We start from the raw sequence: 20,981 nt of genomic DNA on the forward strand, positions 1-20,981 counted from the left end.
GACCGAGGGAGGACCTGCGACGGAGAGTGAGAGAGAATTAAACAGAGGCCCCTGAAGATCAGACAACCTGACAGAGTAGATTTGGAATAATTAGTTTTATCTGCCGGGAGAGCTAGCCGGAGGATCTGCCTGTTATCCACAGGCTGCTGCGCCTCTGCAGCGATGTGATGCCAGGACACTGTGTATGTGTTTGGGAGGAGGGTAGGTTGGAGACACTAAGAAGGATAAAGTTGACCAGGTATAACAGAACAGCCTCAGGGTTCTGTATGTATGTTTATGTGTGTTGGAACAGAAAAGGACAGGAGCTCCTTCTTCTGGCTGAGCTTCTTAAACTCTGTGAACCTTGATGAGGTATTTTCTCTCTGTCCAGGCATGCTCATTTTTTCACTCTTCTGTTTTTCTTCACCTCCTCCTAGAGCACGTCACCTTCCCTTTTTACTCTAGTTGATTCAGCAGCACCATGTTTTATCTTTGCTTTGTTTACGAGCTGTCACATTCAAAGAACCTCCAGCGACCTTGCTCCTACTCCTTTCAGTAAAAGTGAGTGTTTTGGGATATAAAATGGAAGAGAGTTGTAATCACATTCTTAACAACACTATGGTGTATCATTATTACCTGGTGTGTGTGTGTATAATGTGTTGGGGTGTGTGTGCGTGTGTGAGAATGTTTTCCAAAGCTGTGATTCATGGCTCCAGTGCCCTCTGTGGCTTTGAAGTGTAGGCCAATAAGACTATCATGGAAGACTCTATAAATCAATATAGTTCTTTGTCGGTTCAAGCTGCTCTATCTCAGTTCAGGCCTGTTATAGATGAGGAATCAGTTATTCTGGGAATGACTATTGTCTGCTAATGGGGAACAATGGCAAAAGCTTAGGCCTTATAGAACAACATTAAAAAGCTGAGGAGGATACAAATAACAATAGAAAGAAAAATGCAGCATATCGGGTTATACCTGACCTACCACCCTGAATACACCATGCACACAGAGTAAAATGGTGGTGGTCGCATCATGCTGTGGGATATCTTTTCTTTAGCGTGGACTGGGGAGCTGGTAAGAGTCAATGTGAAGATCAACAAAATTAAACCCAGATTAAACCTGGAAGACAACCTTGTTAGAGGCTTGAGACTGATTGAGAAGAGAAGTTTTCATTTTTGATGTTCACAGAGGCTATCTACTCAATCTGACTGAAGCAGTTCTGCTAGAAGTAAGCAAAAGATTTCTGTCCCTCAATATACAAATCTGGTATAGAGATTTTCAAAAAGACTTTTAGTTGTACTTGCCATTAAAATTTTGCAAAATGTGCAGAAACTAGAGAGATTTCTGCACATCTCTCTAGTCTCTGAAGCTGGAACACATGCATGTTTTTAGTTCATATTTCTGGTGAGTTACAGGCAGTGGCTGCAAGCATTAGCCAGAACTAGAACGTGGGTTACAAAATGTAGAGAGTCACAGAATAAGGAATTTAAATTACCTAATTCTGTATCTCCTCCCAGTCTGGATGAATATTTATTTCCCCATCATAAGTGATGATGTTTCAATGTATTTGGTGCTGGGAATGCCTTTTGTGCTCTTGTGCGCTCAGAGGTTCTCAGCTTTTAGCTCCTGCTCCCAAAAGAGAGACTACAAGGCTCCCCTCAGTATACTCATGGGTGGAATAAAAAGAGATTTAAGAAAAAAAGTTGTCAAAAACAATGTGAAATGCTGATTTCTATTTCTTATTTCCTTCACTGCTTGTTTCAGCCTAAAGTCTTCTGTATTTTGAGGTTGTTACTGGAGAATCGCACATGACAGTTCAGAGACTCAAATTCAAGGGCCATACACCGCAGTGAAGGCTGAACTGACTGAGCCTTTGTTGTATTTGTTTAAGGCTGTCACATGTGAAGCGGGCCGGTCAAAGCTGCACACAGCCTGTGGTGGAGCTGATCTGAGAGGCAGAGGGCTCGCTTCAGGCCACCAGGCACATCACAGTCCCTGTGGTCTGCTCCACAGTGTCATCGCCGCTTCTGCCAGCAGTCCCCTCCACAAACAACAGCTATTTATATCACTAGCCTGCTGCTTGGCTTTTTAGCCCTAAACTCTGCTTCTGATCGTCCCATCCCTTCGGTGTGTGTGCGCGCGGGGGGGTGTGTGTGCTGAGGCGTATGTATGTCAAAGCAGTTATGTGCAACCGAAACGGCGATTAATTATTCAGTATGGGAAGTCAGAGGCAAGCTGCCTGCATTTAACTGATGACTCTCGTGGTCACAAATAGGTGAATTCGGAAACTCAGACATCTTTGAAATGTGCATGATAGAAACCCCTTGTGCCCTGGGAGGAAAGTAAAACGGTGGAGATTCTTTTTGGAAACATGTGCATGTGTGTGTATGCACTGCAGAAGAACAGATTCTGCATTCAAACAAAAAAAACAAAATAAGGAGCATCCGGTTCTGCTCTCTACTACTAGCTAATTCACTTTTAAATTAAGGAAAACAAACAGTTGCAAATCCAAACAGCGCATTTAATTCTGCAAAAGGATAAGTGTTGCTATTGGTGGGACTTTTCTTCTCTTTAAACTGAATCCATTGTAGTCATAATGGAGAAAAAGAGGGAAAGATAGAGATGTTTGATGTGTACCAAAAGAAATAGATTGGCCTTATTTCCTGCCTGGCTGCTGAAATGCAGACACTTGTGTTGCCTAGACGATGCAGGCAATTGACACTCAATTTTGTTTGAAATATCACGCCTCTATCATGTCATTATCAGCCTCCCCTGGTAATCCACAAAGCCACCCTGTTTGATATCTGACAATAAGGGGGAGTCACGGAGTCACTGAATCTCTCACTCGATTACCAGGCACAGGGAGGAAAAAGAGGTTGAGAATAAAAGGGAGCATAAGATGACAGAGCAGGAGACAAAGAAAGGGGTGAATGAAATAAGAGATGGAAAGATAATGCAAGAGAGACGGAGAGGCTTAAAAAAGCCACGTATTTGTATGATAGCGGGGGGGAAAGTGTCTGAAAATGGAGATTATAACTGCCCTCCTCACACAGGCGTACAGAGGTGGCATTGTGTGGGGGACGGGGAGGGAAGGGTGGAAAATGTGGGCAAGTGGGGTGGCACACTTCCCAACTGAGAAAGTGAGGTGTTCTTGTAAAAACACCCACTTATCTGAAGAACGCTGATGGATAGGCTGGTGTAATGATAGTCTCTCTACTCCAGTGTGTGTGCGTGTGAGAGAGAGAGACAGTTTGTGAGTAAGCCTTTTCTGGAGCTGCATGAAGGCAGGAAGCCCTCATCCACTCATGAGGTGAGAAACTGGCTCCTGAGGAGTGAACCTTACCTCCCAGCGCTGACAGCCTCTGTCATACTCCATGTGCTGCAGCCTATTACAGGGGGCTAATATTGACTTAGCCACACTCAGAAAATAACAACAAAAAAAATTACCAAACTGTTTGTACCATAGATTTAAGGCAGGCAGAAAATATTGCTTGCACACATATACACATTATTGGGGTGTTGCTTTAACAGAGTGGGTGTTCATATGGAAGTACTCTCCCAATAAGTAAGGTGGAGGTCAACTTTTCTTGTAACTTCCTTATCTACAGTGACTTGTCAACACTCCACATCCATTTGTCCTTTTTCCATTTTATCATGCTATAACCACAGTCTAAAAAGTTTGGGGGGCATTCACGTTCACCCCTTTGACTTTGATACCCCTTAGATAAATATGAATCTAATCAAATCCCACATCTGTGTAGTTTAATCTCAGAATGAGCACAGCTCTTCTGTGAAGGCCTCAGTAAACATTAGTGAACAAAAAGCATCATGAGGACCAGGGAACATAGCGGACAGTTCAAAAATAGGAAAGCGTACAATTGAAAATGTACTAAAACATGGCTTTCCACCTGATCTTCAAGAGGGCAGGAATCATAGAAGCAGCCAATAGATGCACAGTTTCTCTGGAGGAGCTGCAGAGACCCACAATAGGAAGTGAGGCAAGAAGGAAGTCATTGTTTAAAGAACGCTATAAGGAGTCCCACTTGCTGTTTGGCATGTCGCATGAGGATGACACACCAAATATGAGGTGCTGTGGTCAGATGACATCAAGGTTATTTGTTTTGGCCTATATGCAATGATAGAAAAGCAACACTGATCTGTTGATTTTTTTTTTTTTTTGGTAAAGGAATGAGAGACCATTTATACAGAGGTTGATGACAAGATAGGAGGAGCTACTGTGACTTTCAGTTTCAAATAAACGCCACATTAACAAAATAAATATACTGGGGTTTGTGGTTGTAATAATAATTTTTAAAAAAAAGTTGAAAGGGTGTGAATACTTTTGGGAGCTACAGTATTAACGTGCAGAAATACTCTCTGGCAGAGGTACCAACCTCTGAAGAATAGAAGGTTAATATGAGAAAAAAACCAAAGGTCAGACTGGTAGAAAGAGAAAAAAAGATGTGAGGCTGTACTTCTTTCTTACATCAGAAAAACTGGTAGAGCTAGGGCAGGTTAGCCACGCTAGGTTGCTACAATAAGGCCTCTTTCATACAGGTGTGTTGACGCCTGGGGCAGACTTGGCCCCAGTCCATTCTATTCACCTTGGCTGATTTAAACAATAACTATCATATCTCTTAAAGGAAAAAGGAGGGTAAAGCGTCAAGCAGGAGATGCCTAAGAGCTGTGTCGAGGCCAAGAAAAACCCCCGCTGACATTGTCAGAGCTTGTTGGTGCTGTGGTGAGGAAAAAAAAGATTGTTTTTTCTCTCTTTCTTTTTTCTAAACCCCCTCTCCATCATAACCCCCACATTTTTTTTCCTCCTCTGCTTTCTCACCCTCCACTTCTGTACTAGATTGAGAGTTTTTGTGCCGTAGGACAGAATGTGGTGAGGAGACAGAGGAACAAAGTGCTGCTGTGTGGAGCAGCAGCTGCTGCTTGCCGGATCAAAGGGGCAACAAGCGTGGTCTTCCTGGTCCGACACTTCTCTGGAGGTGTTTGACGGACAGTCAGCAGCTGGGGCCGCACAGCCCGCCCTGTAGGGGTCAGGCCGCTGGACTACAGGGCCCAGAGCTGACATGCCCTCTCTGGACACGGGGAAGAGGGGAGACGGTGCTAGATGGGGAGGGCAAACAGCAGCAGGGATGTCTATGTTTATCTCGTTTTGTTGTCTTTCTTTCTGCTTTAAAAGACAGAGACAGTTTAGGGATTTCTCTTTAACTCATTCGTCGGTGCTAGCCTCGTTTTAGACTTAAACCATCAGTAGCCAAGCACCGCAGTTCACACTGCAGCGCTCCAGCTCTGCGATGCAGAGGATCAGAGCTGGAAAAGGGAAAAGGAGCACAAGCGTGCCGCAGTGCTATTGATTTATTTTAATTAGCTCCTCGTTAAATCCTGTCAGTTTCCAACACAAATATATAATTCTTTGTCTGATTTTCCACTGGAGTCTTAATGACTCGTACTCCCCGGGTTTCTGAGAGAAATGACTTGTGCAGCTCGACTGACGGAGCAATGCAAATGTTAGTCATATAGGGCAGAGGGTGGTGTTGGGGGAGGAGGGATGCCGCAAATGGGCGATGAATGGAGTAATAAAAAGGAAAAGAAAAACAGGTCAGTGAAAGTCCATGGAACAGAGGTGAAACAGTCCCCCTTTCAGACGGAGACAAAAGATTGTGTGTGGGGTTGCGTGGGGCGCTGTGGATGGGAGAAGGAAAGATAGACGGAGGTAAAACTATGTAAACACAGTGGTTGTCCCAAATTTAGGCCCTCTCTGACGTTTCCAAAAAAAAAAAAAAAAACCTGCTCCTGCCTCATTCTGCTTCACATCTGCACTAAATCAAACATGGGGGTGAGGTAATGTTCACCCGACATACATCCAACAACGACTCCTGCTTTAGCTTAAAGCGGAAAGTCAGGAAGAAAAAAAAATTGAGGATACGATGAGTTTGAAGAAGCTTCCTTTTTCTGTTCCAGCACTTCTCAAACTTTTTATGACCAGTACCACCTCGGAAAAGTCAGACTTGTTTTTTTTTTTTAAATGCCACCATTCTCAAAGATTTTAATGCAGTCATACAATTGGATCTGGATCTCTTCAGTCCACAAAGATCCATTTAAGTTAGAATTCAAAAGGGGGAGACAACAGAGGTGTCTCTTTTTTCCCCTCCAATCTAAAAATACAGCAGTGACTGCCATGCTTATGAAACGTGTTGAACATTAAAAAAAACAAAAAACGTTTGTCTGCACTGTTCATCTCATTAAATTGTGTTTAAAGTGTGGCCCACAGACCATTTATGGCCCCCAGAAAGATTTTGTGGCTCTGCTATTCAAAGTTTTTACATATTTTGGCCCATCCGTCCAGGCGGTTGATGTAGATTTTAACTGACAAATTTAAGCCTCCTTAAAGTGAAAAATGTTAAGGCATTAATATTTTATTAACCACATTTTATGTTGCTTCCATCAAAATTTCAAAGTAAATCAGAGCACAAACAACCTGTAACATTTACTCGAAAGCAGACTTTTTTGCGCCCGTTCGTAAAGTTGTGAAAGCAATAATGACTCACATCCTGTACTTGTTGCTGAGAGCAAACTAAAGATTTTGCTATACCCCAAAAAAGTGAGAAAATTGTTTTGTTTTTTCTTTTGTTTTCTACCATTGCACCATTAAGTTATTTTTGAGCAGGTAAACAAAAAAATCAAGAAAAATCAAAATAAAGTTTTGTGTTTTTGATTAAATGTTTTTTTTTGTTTGCTTTTTCAAGCATGCAAGTAACTTAAGGTGTGCTATAACTTTTGCACATCAGCTCATTAAATCTTTCACATACATACTCAGTGTGAAAGAGTACTTTACTTCATACTGGTTATTCTAGAACTCTTCTCCATAGTCTTCCTCTTTGAGATAAAGTGAAACAAAGATAAATGTGAATGAAACCTTGACGTTTCCCTCTACTGTTGCTCAACATCCCTGTTAATTCACTCCTCTTTTCCACCTCAAACAATGGATTCCATTGATGACAACATAGCTTCTGACTCTCGCTAAAGGCAGGCCAAGAGCCTCTAGGGGTACATATACCTCAGCTTGAGAACCATGGATCTGTTCCTAATTGGAGACGTGAAGCCTGCAATCTTGATTGTTTATGATAAATTTGGTGGTCCTGCCATTTCAGCGTGGTGGAAATCTTACTGTATATGTAAATTGTTATGGAGATTTTGCTGGACCTTAAGAGCTGATTATATCACTGGTGTTGACACTACAATAGATCAGCGTCGAAGATGCAGTAGCCCCAGTATCTGACCAGGCCGTAATTAGTGTTTGCTTACACCTAACACACCCTCTTCATGGGGTTAATTTGCATGCACTTCCTGGTCAAAGGACACAGAGTGATTGGCCGTTTCAATAAAAGAGGAGATCAAACTGAATCCTTCCCTCTTCTGTTTCCAGTGAGCTGTAACTCAGTTGCAGGCAGTTTGGGATCTTTGTTTTGGGCTGAAGCGGAAGTATGGAAGCAATGAGCCTTAATAGGAACCAGAGGACAGTCGTGTTTGCAAGCAGTGATCATGGATTGAGCTCAGCACATTCTTGTACAGATTGTGTTGCATGTAATCTTCCTACAAGGGAGACAGAAAGGGGCCTTGGAGACTGACTGACGAATGGAAACTTCTACTCTCTTCCTTGGTTTTTGAGTTTAGAAAAATGGGCATGTTCTGGTCAACCATACAGGCAATAAACTGTCAACATCCTTGTGTTGAAATTTCCAAGCCACAATCTTTTGGAAGTTCCGCGTAGGCACGTTCAGTGTTTCTCTGCCTCATCCAGCGTTAGCTGTGGCTCGCTTTCCTTCTTTCATCACAAACTTGTCAAACGAGTGACCCTGCTCTTGATTGGCGGGGTTTCGTCTCCCTCCCTCGCGCTCTCGATCTCTTGGCTGTGCTCCAGGCTAAGGTGGTTTGGCATGACAATTTTACAGCGCAGGAATGCTGACAAGACGACAGAGTTACCAGGTGTGGCTGCAAGTCAGTTAAGCAGAAACAAGGCCTCTCTGACTGACTGAGATGAGGAAATAAGAAAGAAAAGGGCAAGCCCCGAGTCAGACAGACAGGTTTGCACTGATTACATCTTTAAACTTCCAGTAACCTTCCACAGAATGTGTCAGCCTCTGTCATCTTGTGGAGTTTCTTTCTGCATAGAATAAAAATCTAAATCAGTACCATGCAAAAAAAGTATTCAAATCTCTAGCTTTTACACATTATGTCCAGGTATGACAACAGCTGGACATAATGTGAAACGTGAAGAAAACGATTAATGAATTGAAAAGTGTGCCATTATTTTCAGTTTGGTTTACTCTCATTTCCCTTAGTAAAATCCAGTGCAACCAGCAGAAGTCGCCAAGTAGCAAGCAGAGAACTAGCAACGTACATTGCTATAAATCATATAGAATCAAGATTCTCTTGTGTGACTCGAAAATAAATGTTTGCCGATGTTCTCCGTCTTGTCTGATTGAACTTCGGCTGTTTTGAAGTAAAAGAACTATATGTTAAAAGTTTTAGTTTCTATATGAGCAAACCTGTTAGACAAGCCACAAAGTATTGACTCAAAGGCACAAGCACAAATGCATTACACACTTTTCAGATCTTTCTTCTTTGAAAAAAACTAAAATATTTGAAAACTATAGATCATTTCCCTTCTACTTAATGACCGTCTGCAACTTTGTGTTGGCCTGTCTGAATAAAGCCCTCAAAAGCAGAAGTTTGTAGTTATAACATGATGAAATGTGAGAAAGGTCAAAGGGTACGAATATTTTTTGCAAGACATTGTAAAACTGGGAAGTCTTTAATTTTCCCATGTCAAAATATGCACTAACATACAAAGCTGGACAAGGTAGTTAGCAGATAAAAAGCTTTCTGTGAAGCCCTCCACCTCCTCGTGTGAGAACAGATATTATTAACCAAGCATGCAGTGTTGATCCAGCCTTGTGGAGACCCTGTGCCAAGTGGACTCCTGCTGCCCTGGCTCCATCATTCATATCTGTCTGTTATTTTCCTCTGTGACTCACAAAGACACAACAGTCAGGGCCCAAAGCAAGCCTACCACTTCATATAATGGAGGAACCGGGTCCTCCGTCGTCAAGTGGAGATGCATGTGTGTGTGTGTGTGCGTGCGCACGCATGTCTTGCACCGTTTAGGGGGCACGTCAGCTAGAAGAGCTACTGTGAGCCAGTTGGCAATATGCTGCGAAGAATGTGCTGACATGTGCAATACACACAGCAGATCGGGTTCACGTGCACATGCGTTCACGTGCGCGCTTCTCCAGGTTTTTTTTTTGATGTGCAACATGAAAATGTGTTCAAGGCTTATTGGCTGGACGACATTAGCTCCTTACATTAAACAGCAGTGGAGCTGCTGCTGGCCCCTCCTGCGGTGTTGTACACATTCTGAGCTGTATCCCGATGAATGACCTCCTTATGACCCCTAACCCTGGCTTTAATTATTTGTTTGAAGACAGCATGGAGTTCCCATGCTGAGAGGTGCTCTGTGTACCCTCTGTGTGCATGTGTGCGTTGCCGCTCCTGCGCACTAACACTGAGCAGAGGCAGGCCGTAATAAGCCGGACCACCAGATGTAGATAATAAAACACAAGCTTTAGGCTGGAGGTTTGAAGCCAGTGTTTCCCCCCTGAGAGTCTCCTGTGTTCTGGTTAGCCTTCGGACACGCCGGCGGTGGCTGCGGTCGTATCCATGGTGGCTATGTGTCGATTTCCAGCGAGTACGTATGTTTTAGCGAGCGGTTTAGGAATTCTCGCTCCCTGTGGTCAACCTCTGTGAGTCTCTCGGGGCTCCAGGCTCATCCATCTGAGTGTCCATCCAAGCTGACTTGCCATCATCTCTAGAGGATTCTGTGTTGTTCTAAGCACACTCCATTAGCTGCTCACGGGTTGAGGGAAAACATTGTTATCAAGCCAGAGTCTGATAATCTCAATTGGCTTTACTCAGACTGATAAAAGGTGCTTTAAGGCCACGAGAGGGGGGCCACGGTCACCCCTCCCGTCCCATCACTGCCTTCAGTGTACCTTTTCGCCTGCTGGTTACTGTGGCAACCCTAAATCTAAGTCTTCGTGGAGTGATATGGTATTAGTTAGAGCTGGGAATACTGACAAAAATGAGACCCATATGAGAAGCTGACTTTGTGGGAAGTACTTGGATATCTGTTTGTCTTCACAGCGGTGAAGTGTTTTCATATTAAAAATGGCCATTTCAATGAGAGCAAACATTGAAACCTTATTTCCTGTGTACTTTAGGTACAACATTTCCTCTAAGAAGTTGGATAAACACAACACAAACAACACTTTTTTTTTTTCCTTCAGAATATATACGGAAAATTGAAAAGGGCACTTTGATCCTACTGCTCCGCTCTCTCTGGAGAAAGTCCTCTGCAGTCACTGGAAATCATACGGTCAAATTCAGCACCTGGGTAGAACGTTCCTAATATTACGTGTTTATGGTTATGACCCAGAGTGGGTATGAATGCACATGGTTGTGATTTTCAGCCCCTTGGTGAACGTAGAAAGGGAGAAGGCAGGGCATATATTTTGGCACGCACCGTGCTCAGCGCTTAAAGCAGGGACGGTGAGGTTAAGAATTATTGCTTGCTTTTCGAAGCTAGTTTTTCTTCTTAGTTTTACTTTATTTGTGTAAAGGAACAATGCAAATTCTTTAACAGGCCGTGTAAATGTGCCAGAGTTCCCTATTTAGGCTTATCACCATTTGTAGTTTCTGTCTGGCTGATGGTGCAAAACAAGGTTAAAACATTAAGTCACATGATTTGTTTTGGGAAAAAGTCTAATTACTAAAAGAGTGACAGAAGAAAAAATTAACAAAAAAAAATCCTGGCTAATATGCAACAGTTATTAATTTATACTAATGATGGTTAAGAATGAGCTGCTCTGGCTAAGTTTGTGTGTGTGCTTTTACAGTCTTCTCTAGTTCCAGCTCTCATGATCATTTTAATGCAACATATTATATATTGATAAAATATCCGAGTTTCTTAGGATGTGCAGATGTTTAGTGCAGATGACTAAAAATGCTCCTTTACAATATGCGTCTGACTTTAATTTAATTTTCTAAAGCTCATTTATCTAATATTTTTTTGCATTGTAGTTTTTAATGATAATGTTCAACTGTTCATACAGTTTTATTTTTGGGACATGATATTTATGTATATCTGTAAAGCTACAGCATTTAAATAGTTTCTTATGTATCTGAAACTCATCAAACGTAATTCTCTTCCCAACCTTTGTTAAAAAAGTAAGTTGGGAATTTTTTTGCAGACCAAAATTTTTGTAATCATCTACTTCCAATAGTCTCCTTCCTGCTTCTGTACGTATATTTTCTGATAGCAGAAAATAACTTATAGCTTGCAAACATAAGTTACTAGAGAAGACTTTAAATTAAGAAAGATGCCTCCTACTATATGGACACTGTCTGGTTTTAATTTCTTCAGTTGTTTCTGACAGCAGAGCTTACTTATGATTTATCTGTTATTCTGTTGAAAAACCTCCTCTGGCCTAATTTAAGTCCCCAATAATGCAAAGGAATCAAATGATTCCCAGTCTAACTACGATTCACCTCCTTCATGTTTTTCTTTTTTTTTTTCCTTATCCTCATATGGATGTGTTTCATCTTTTTTCTCTCGGGGGCCCACAGGACCCCTGTGTACCTGCACTCTGGATGCCCCCTGGCAAATGAGTGCCGCGTCTCTCTTTTCCCAGCCGTGCATTTTGTACATTTAACCATGTCACTTTGAGCCGGGCAGATTACAGCCGTTTAAGTTCATTGGAGAAGGTAAGGGCAGGTATCAGGGCTTCATGGGGGATTAGGAGCCCAAATTGGTTCCAGCTCTCCCTTCCTTCTAATGACCAGTTCTTTAGCCATATTGATGGTGCCGTGGGCCTGTATGTTAGAAGACGGACGTGAATCCCCCCCCTCTCTCCCTCTCTCCTGCGTGTTTTTTTTGAACCAGCATGCTGGACAGCTCCAACGTGATCTGAAACTGTTGTTTAATGTCAAACACATGGTGTTACCTGCGAGACTACGGCCAACTTTTTTTTTTTTGTTAGGTTTTTTGAAAGCATACGTGAAAAGAAAAAACGGCATTGGAAAGGGGTCAACGTTTCACGGAATGTCGAGAGCTGGCTTGGATTTTGTGACAATGCACCCTGCTCTTGACAGAGCCCAAGGCACGTCATTCGAAGTTAAAAAGGTTGCCCCTGGCTGGCACTTACCTCCCGATGACCTCTGGCTCCACGCTGGTAAAGCCACAGGAGCAAGGCCGGCCGGGAAGGCTTTGTGGAGCTGCACTTATTCGCTGCTGTGGTGGTGATAAAACTTCAGACAGCCTAATTGATGGGCTCACTGACATAACAATACCTCGTGAAAGCACGAAGTGGCCCATGCCTGGTCCTCATTTCTAGACAGCTGGAAGGGGAGCAGAACCCCCTACAATGCAGTCAGAGAGGGGGTCCCACCAAGGGGAACTGTTGCAGTGGGGGTAAAACGGTGGGATGCAATGAAAGGAACCATTTGTGTCCTGCAATTTGCTCACAAAGAAGCCGACGCACAGCAAAATAGCATTTGGAGAGACCAGCATATACAATTCTGTATGCTCTGCGTGGGTAAAGTTGGTATTTGCTGCATAGAGCTGGCTGAAGGTGTGATTGAGAGACGAAGAGGGAGAAAGGGATGTGCCCAAGCCTCTGTGCCCAAGCTGCACTTAATACTTGAGGAATGTCTCCCCAATGCCCATAGCAACCAAACGTAATCAAAAGCTTTATTAAAAGAGTGGGGAATAGATCATATGGAACATTAAAAGTATCCCTCACTGGGTTCCCAAGTCAGCACACAATTGCCCTTTTGTTTGTTTCTGTTTTGTTGTGTGCGCCTCTCTCTCAAGGACTTTGTGGCTAATGTTGCCATTAAGTCATGCAAAACTGTTTGTCTTTGTGGAGGTCTGTGATGAATCTTGCTGAGTGTGAAAGAGGGGTTGATTTAATGTTTATTTCTTCTCTTTGTCCCCCCCACCCTCTCTCTTTCTGTCAGGTTTATTAACGCCAGAAGAAGAATAGTACAACCCATGATCGACCAGTCAAATCGAGCAGGTAAAGAGAAAAAAAAAAGCAGAAGGATCCAGCCAACCTGCACGAAAGTGTTCTTAACCCTTGTTTCTCCTACATGAACACATTCAAAAAAATCATGCCTTGAACCCAGATTTTTCAACATTACACCCCTTCACCTATTAACTCTTTTAAAAAACATTTCTATTCACTCTGTTCATTCTCTTTTCCCCTCTTTTCAATGTGATGCTCTAAAATGTTGCAAGCCATTTGCTGATCTACTCTAATTGGACATTTCCCAGTCTTAGTGGAGAGAGAGTTATATTAGCATTCTCTGTGAATTACTAATTGGACACAAGAGGAGTGCCGGAGAAGCTAACAGCAGCTTATGAGTTATCTCCTTTTTTAGTCTGTTTTGATTTGATTTAGGTTTGTTTTTTTTATTTCTTTTGCCTGGGGTTAAGTAGGTTTACATACTCTCACCTTCTGCACTAGTTTTATGTTCCACTTCCTCTGCAATCCCTCTTCTGAATTATGTCTATAAGTATTAAGAAATCCTCTAAACTGTGAAAGCGTAAAATTTTAGTAGGAGAAAGAAGAGCTTGAGTTAAAAAAAAAGCCTATACAAACACATGTGACATGTATACAGATGCATTGTTACATTTCTTTAAATCTTAATGCCACAAACTATATACAATACCTGAAAATTCAACAAACATTTAAGATTGGGCCTAACAAAGAAAACAAGCAGCAAGAGCTACTTGTGTGAGAATGGTTGGTTGAAAAAATTCACTCAGTAAACCAGCAAATCTGGTAGTGATAACCTTTAAAAACTTGCATCTTGAATTGACAGCAATGAATGGTGGCTAAACAAAATACTGCCTTGGGAGGTGAAATGAAATCTAGATTTTTATTAGTGAATTGTTTTTAAAACAATATATTATTTTCCTTTAACTTCAAAATGATGTGCTGCTTTGTGTTGGTCTATCACTTAAAATGTCCAATAAAATAAATTGATGTTTGCTGTTGACTGAGACAAAATAGAAAAAAGTTGAAGGGGTCTGAATACTTTCACCAAGGGACTTAGAGAATACAGCCAATCATAACCAAAACCAGACACAACTGAGCTAACTGATGATTACTGCTGAGCTCCGTGGGATCAGATAAATCATTCACACCAGTGGATAATGACACATCCTATAGGTCAAACAAGTTCAGTGGCACTGCATCTCTTGTTTGTTAGAAAAGAAGCGCATGCTATAAAAAGCACATGGCTTATTTTGTCCCTCACAGCAACAACTCCTCTCATCCTGTCAAACTGCACGTCCTCTTCTCTTGCTTTGAGAACAATGCATCTTCCTTGAGCATGGTTTTCAATGACACCGACAGCATGTACGCACAAGTGTGTGTGTGCTTGCATGCATAAGGACCCACTGTATGCGTGTTTGCATGCCACGCGTCAGTCAATGCAGTCCACAAACACGAGCACAATGTCTTACAGTATGTTTGGGCTGGAGCTGAGACAACTGCTGATTGTCTGGTGTGTTCTCTTTTCTTCTCCCCCTCCCCCACTCCCTTTTTCATGTCCACGTTTTGACTACAATCAGGTTTTCTTCTTGATCCTTCAGTGAGTCAAGGAGCAGCGTACAGTCCAGAGGGCCAGCCAATGGGCAGCTTCGTGCTGGATGGTCAGCAACACATGGGGATCCGACCAGCTGGTAAATGCATCATCATATATCTATTTTTTTTTATCTATCTTTCCAACACCCTTGCTTTACCGTCCATTAGCTTCACTCTTGGCTGTTTTGTGAAGCTGAAGCTCACTGATGTGACTCACTGAGATGTAGCCAAGCCAGTCTAGGAAAAGTCCTCACAACTAACCACATGAACCACAATGACAATGTTTATTCTTCTTACAAGTCAACTTCCCTGCATAAGAAAAAAAAATCCTTGGAAGTAACCACAGTTAAATCTAAGATGCAAAGCAACATGCACAGTGCCTTTAAAAAGTATCATCATCAAAAGAATAAATGTTTTTTTACATCGATATGTTACATTTTTAGGTATTTCATTCAGGTTTTATGTGATCAATACAGAACAGTGCGTAAATGTGATGTGGAAGGAAAGCGATATGTGATTTTTGACATTTTATACAAATTAAATCTGAAAGGTGCGGCGTGTCTCGTAGTCACTCTGATTCCACTAACTAACCCACATTGACACCGTTGCCTCCAGAATTCTCCAAACCTTTAAAATAGAAATTAACACTGTACATCACCATAAACACACCAATACCATTGTAAAACATGGTGGTGGTAGCATCATACGGTGTTAATTAACAATTAGCATGATGGAGTTGGTTTTAGGAGTTATAAAGATCCATAACTCAAGTGGTAAAACTGTTATGAAGAAAATGATTTTCTTCAATAGAAACAGCAAAATGTGTTGATTTGAAGATGGATTTGTCAAAGACAAGCAGATATTTCAGTCTTTAGATATACAAAGTATTTAAAGACATTTCCTATAAGACTTGAAGCTGTAATTGCATCAAAAGATGCCCAAATACAATTGTTTAAAGCACATTCTAGATATTTATTTGTAAAGGAATTTAAAAAAAAAAATTAAGTATTCCTTCAAGTTTTTATTATACACTACTTTGTGTTGGTCTATCATTTAAAATACCCCTAAAATACATCTATGTTTGTAGTAGCAATGTGAAAATAAATGTAGAATGAATTCTTTTTCAAGGCACTGTCAACGCTCTTGCACTCTTCCACCTCTGCTTCATCATTTCCATCTTAAGCTAACCAACTTCATCCTGTCTATCAATGGGTCTTCTTCAGTCTTTCTGTGATTCAAACTCCTGCTGATCCTTTTGTTTCTGGCATTTATCTCCTCTCTCTAGGGCCTATGAGTGGAATGGGGATGAATATGGGCATGGATGGGCAATGGCACTACATGTAACCTCCATCTTGTAACGCAAAGAAAAAGGGGGAAGTAAGTACTGGGAATTTCTTTGTTACATGTTTTACTGTTGTCTCTAGGGGGCGAGTCAGGGTCAGATTTTCCTCAGAATTCCTTTCCAGCTGAACAGCACGTTGTCTTTTTTACGGCAAGTTTTCATCCCCAGCAACAGTTCTCGGCTAAATGTTTTAGCAACATGCTTTAAGTGTCAAAGTGGGAGGGCAGAGGATGAATTGGATACTTGTGAAAAAAGTGGGAGTTGTCCTGAGATGGCGAGGACCCCGACTTGTAGACGCCAGACAACAGGGGACAACAACAGGATAAAGAAAAGGGAGGCGGGGGGAAAACAACCCTGCATGGCATCCACAAATTTATTTATCACAATAGCGCCATCGCTCTCCTCGTCGTGGACAGCCAATGCAAATGTTGGACATTTAGGGAAAAAATAACATCTCCTGGGGAAGGGGCTGACAGGGGGAAATTAAGCAGGCTCCAGTGAAGCGATAAAGAAGGAGAAGTGAAACTGTCCTCCGAGTGACATAAATCTGTCTGGGGAAGGATTGATGCCCAAATTATCTTATATGCAAAGACGGGAACACGGCAGTACATTATAGTCCCTGAGCTAGATATACGGGCTGCGGGTGACATGGTCGATCCTTCAATGGGGATTTGCTTTGAGATGGGTATTGGTAGGAATGAACGTGTGGGGGATGGGGGGGGGGGGGGGTGCTGTGTGTTTTGATTATTTTTTACTGGAGGGAGACAATTTAAGGGGGGCACTGTAGGGGCCAGCAGTGACAAGCCTGACCTGGGACTCTAAGACAGAAGACACTGAGATAAATTTATATTCATACAAGAATCTATTCTGTATCCAAAATAAAGGAGATCTCTAGTACACATATACACACAGGCTGTCTGTGTGACTGGTTGCACACGTCCGACACAGCTACAGTAGGGAAAATAAGTATTGAACATGCCAATGTTTTTCTCAGTAAATGCTTTTCTAGTGGGTCTATAGAGATTTAATTCAAACCAGATGTCAGTTACAACCCAATTAATCCACACATAAAAGGAAACAAAACAAAACAGTCTATAAAGGGTGTGTCATAAAGCGGAATAGTGCAAGGAAAAGTGTAGAACATGCTTACTAAAATGTGTTAAATACAGAAAAGAAAGGCCTTTTTTGGGCATGAGAAATTCGCGACAGCAAGTTTTCTGTATGCAGAAACTAGCTGCATGCGTTATTCAGATGTGATGCTGACCCATTCTTCCGCCCAGTCTTGGAGATTCTGGGGATCTCTTCTATGCATTCTGGTTCTACAGTTCTTTCAATCAGATTCAAGTCAAACAAACTGCTGGGTGATTTTAGGAGCTTCATGTTCTTTCTCTTAAACCACTTGAGAGTTTCCTTGGCTGCATGTTTGGGATCATAATCTTGCTGAAAGATCCACTTTTTTTTCATCTTCAGATTCCTATCTGTCAGGCCGATCTGCCGAAAGACAATCTTGCACCATATTTTTGAGATAATATACATTACGATTCCTCCAAACTTGGGACTGACAATGACATTATAAGAGATCAATGTCGACATCATCTGACCAGACTGTATCTTCCCAGTACTTCACTAGTTTGTCCGAATTTTCTACAACAAACTTCTCCTGAGCTTCAAACACACTTTTTCTTCATCAGTGGAGTCAGATGCTGTGAGCATGTATCGAGACCTTCATGGTCCTCTGATGGAAATCTTACAGAGAGAACCTGGCCATGCCTGGTTTATTTCAAAATGTTCTTTCCTTTTATTGATTCTGGCTAAAATCCTGCTCACTGGAACATTAAAAAGTTTAGAAAGATATCTGTTAAGCATGTAATTAGAAATAGTAAAGCTTGAAAGGTCTTGAGAGGGCTCTTTGTTTTTACCAATCAAGATATGCTTCTTATATGATATCTTAAGATTAAGAGACCCTTCTGGGGTAGCATTAATGAATCTGGTATTAACTAGCATCAATAGGGATAATTGTTTTCTGAATATTGACAATTTCAGATGATTTCTTGGCTTTTGTTAAAGTTTTGCTTTTTTTTCCCTTCATTTGTTCAAATCATATTTTTTTGGCTTTCCATTTTAATACATACAGCTTGATTAATGTCTCTATTTGTTTTGATTTTAAATTGCCTTGGGATAACTTGAGTTTACCCATCCCCATTACAGATAACCTTAACGTATTTAATACTTCTTCCCCCCCACCATAAATGCCATTCTGCTACGGTGCTGGCATTTGAAAAATCAAGACTTATCACATCCTAAAGGAAGCACGGCAGAGCAGATTTTATTTAACACCCAAACTCCCTTGCTCAATGGGGCACAATATAATAACACTTACCTTGATTAAAAGAATCCTTTATATGTAAATGCAGACTGGATTTTCCAAAGGGTCACAGCAGCAATTCTTCCGACAGAGATCATTTCACCCCTCCAGTGCTGGCTTTCTTTCTGTCTTTAGAACGACGTTCGGTCTCATCCCCTCCTGTCTCTGCTAATGGCGCCTGAAAAAAAAAGAAAAATCAGGAAGCAATGTTCCCTAAAACAGTCACACAGAGACAACATTTGCTCAGGTTGACTAATTCTTAATATACGTCTATATAATTTTGAGACGATTTAATTACGTAACATATTTTATGCTTCATGAACAATTACATTAATAGCTTAATACAGAGGAATATTACCCTCTCTTGATTTGATTACACAGCCACACAATATGGTATATTTGGTACTTAATTATGGCCAGCCATTGAGCAGGACTACTGTGCCATAACAGAAATGCAAAGCCTATTCAGGAGGCAGGCATGCAGAGATGGCAGGACAGGGGCCCAGTCTGTTCCTCAGTTATTGTCTTCAGATGGTTTTACCACTCTTGTTAATAAATGGGGGGAGTGGAGGGGGCTTTCGGATCTACTTAATGGAATGACAGCAGCTTACAAGAGAAGAGATTACCAGTTTACAGTGTCAAAAAACATCTGCTGGGCCTTTTAACAGGAGCTGATCTGGGTTATATGGAGGCCGGGGGCCCCCATCATGCCCTCCCATCCTGAATATTTTATTTATTTTACGACCCAAGTAGGGAGATTTTAAAACGGTAGATGGCACAGGTTTCAACCGATGAGACCGGCTATCAGTCGGGGCCCTCTCCTCTTCCTGCCTCCACTGGGGCCTTCCAGTGTCACTTCTTAATTGTGGTGTACTAAGGTGGAGGAATGCAGAGAGCGAGCATGCCCGGTGACCTTACAGTGACCTCTCCTCTCCTATTACGGCTTCATTCCCCCTGGGGTTCACATTACAAAGCAGGGCCAGCCCAGACCCAGTCCCACCCCAAAAGGCCCCCTGGCTCCACAGAGGCATCCCGCTCGCCCGCCTCTCCCCGCAGGTTCTGGTCCTCCAGACCATCAGCGCTCTCACACTCTAGTCCCAGACTCCAGGAGATGCAACCTTCCCCCCTCCAGCACATCTTCTTCTTTTCTTTCTGATTGCAACAAACAGTCGGATGAAAAGCCAAACAGCGGCACTGCTGAGCCAGCTCTGTGTCCTGGGTGCTATCACAGTGAGAGAGATGCCAGCATGCTGAGGTCTCCACACATATGAAGTGGAGACCATCTTAGGGGACATCACCATATCCACCTCCTTTTCCCTTTCATTCTCTGCCTGCTTCCTTTTATCTTTGTTACTTTGTCTCGCTGCGGCTTCCTGCTCTTGCTGTTCTTCCTCTACAGCATGTTGCAAAAGTATTCAGACCCCTTAAATCTTTTTGTAGTACACCCACACACTTCCATGTGTTTTATTGGCCTTTTTGAACGTATGCCAACTCAAAGTGTCGCATAGCTGTGGAGTGATGGAGGAGCTCATGATTTTCTTCAATTTTTTTTTTTCCCATGATGAAAATTGTGGCATAACATTTGTATTAAATCTCATTTACTTGGATACTCTTAAATAAAATTCATCATTTAGTGTCGGGATAAATACAGCTTTTCTGTAAACACATTTAGTGATTTGTTCGATAACATTAGAGGATTAAGTGACAAAAAATGAAGAGCGATTAAAAATGACCAAAACAAGGCAGCCTACATGGTAACTGTGGAGCAGCCGTGGACGTCTGTTAAGAGGATCCAAGAATCTTGCAATCCAAAAAACTTCCTTTAATAGAGGAGTGGCAGTAAGAAAGTTGTTGTTGAAAGAACACCAAAAATCTTGAGTCTTTTACAGCCTCTAACAGGTTTTTCTTTAACTCTTTTTCTATTGACAGCTTCCCCACACCATGATGCTGCCACTGCAATTTTACATCAGAGGAATAGTGTCATTTTAATTCCACCTCCACAACCATGGGCTTCTTTTGTGTTGACCTCAGGCAAACAATCAGAATAAAAATATGAATTTAGAAAAAAGGCTTAAGCGTTAAACCTTTTCTTCTCCAAGGAATTGTTAGCCTAAAAATTCTCTGTTTCATCAGACAAAATGAGGCCTGATGTTCACGGTTTAGCTGATACAACTTTCTGAGCCCTGAATTATTTAGCGTCTTCTTTAAGGGATTTCAGAGTAAATATGTACTCGCAGAGACTTGTCCCCGGGGGAAATTGCTACTAAATTCAGCCGGAGAATTGACTGTTCCACTAGTAAAAAGTATTAGCACTTCTCCACATCAATACCCCTGCTCGGCTTTCCTCACATCCTCCAGGACCGCCGCTGTCTGTGGACCGCTTTCCAACCTGAGACCAGACCACAACGCTATTGGGCATTGTAAACCACTCACCATGGACTAAAATAGCCCGGCGCAATAATGTCTCTCTTTACATGCAGAGGCTAAAAGCTCTGTAGTCACACACGCAATGTCATAAAGTCTGCTAAGCTCTCTGTTGGCAAAGTTGAGGTTAAATTGAATTAAGGCCTGTTAA

General features: G+C 41.9%; 1 protein-coding gene across 8 annotated transcripts in view; it reads left to right on the forward strand.

The window, feature by feature from the left end:
* Window positions 1-20,981, forward strand: part of meis2 (Meis homeobox 2) — a 93,197-nt gene that overhangs the window by 70,049 nt on the left and 2,167 nt on the right. For 3 of the 8 annotated variants that reach the window (XM_005798315.2, XM_023352648.1, XM_023352649.1), the window contains exons 10-11: window positions 13,066-13,124; window positions 14,687-14,797. In XM_005798315.2, coding sequence (XP_005798372.1) covers window positions 13,066-13,124; window positions 14,687-14,797 — 170 coding nt within the window. Of the gene's footprint in view, window positions 1-13,065; window positions 13,125-14,686; window positions 14,798-15,984; window positions 16,077-20,981 lie in introns of all 8 variants that reach the window. The other 5 variants (XM_005798317.3, XM_023352650.1, XM_005798318.3 and 2 more) reach the window with 3 other exon arrangements.

Source organism: Xiphophorus maculatus, chromosome 19 (assembly GCF_002775205.1).
Source record: "Xiphophorus maculatus strain JP 163 A chromosome 19, X_maculatus-5.0-male, whole genome shotgun sequence".
In the NCBI taxonomy this organism is placed as follows: domain Eukaryota; kingdom Metazoa; phylum Chordata; class Actinopteri; order Cyprinodontiformes; family Poeciliidae; genus Xiphophorus; species Xiphophorus maculatus.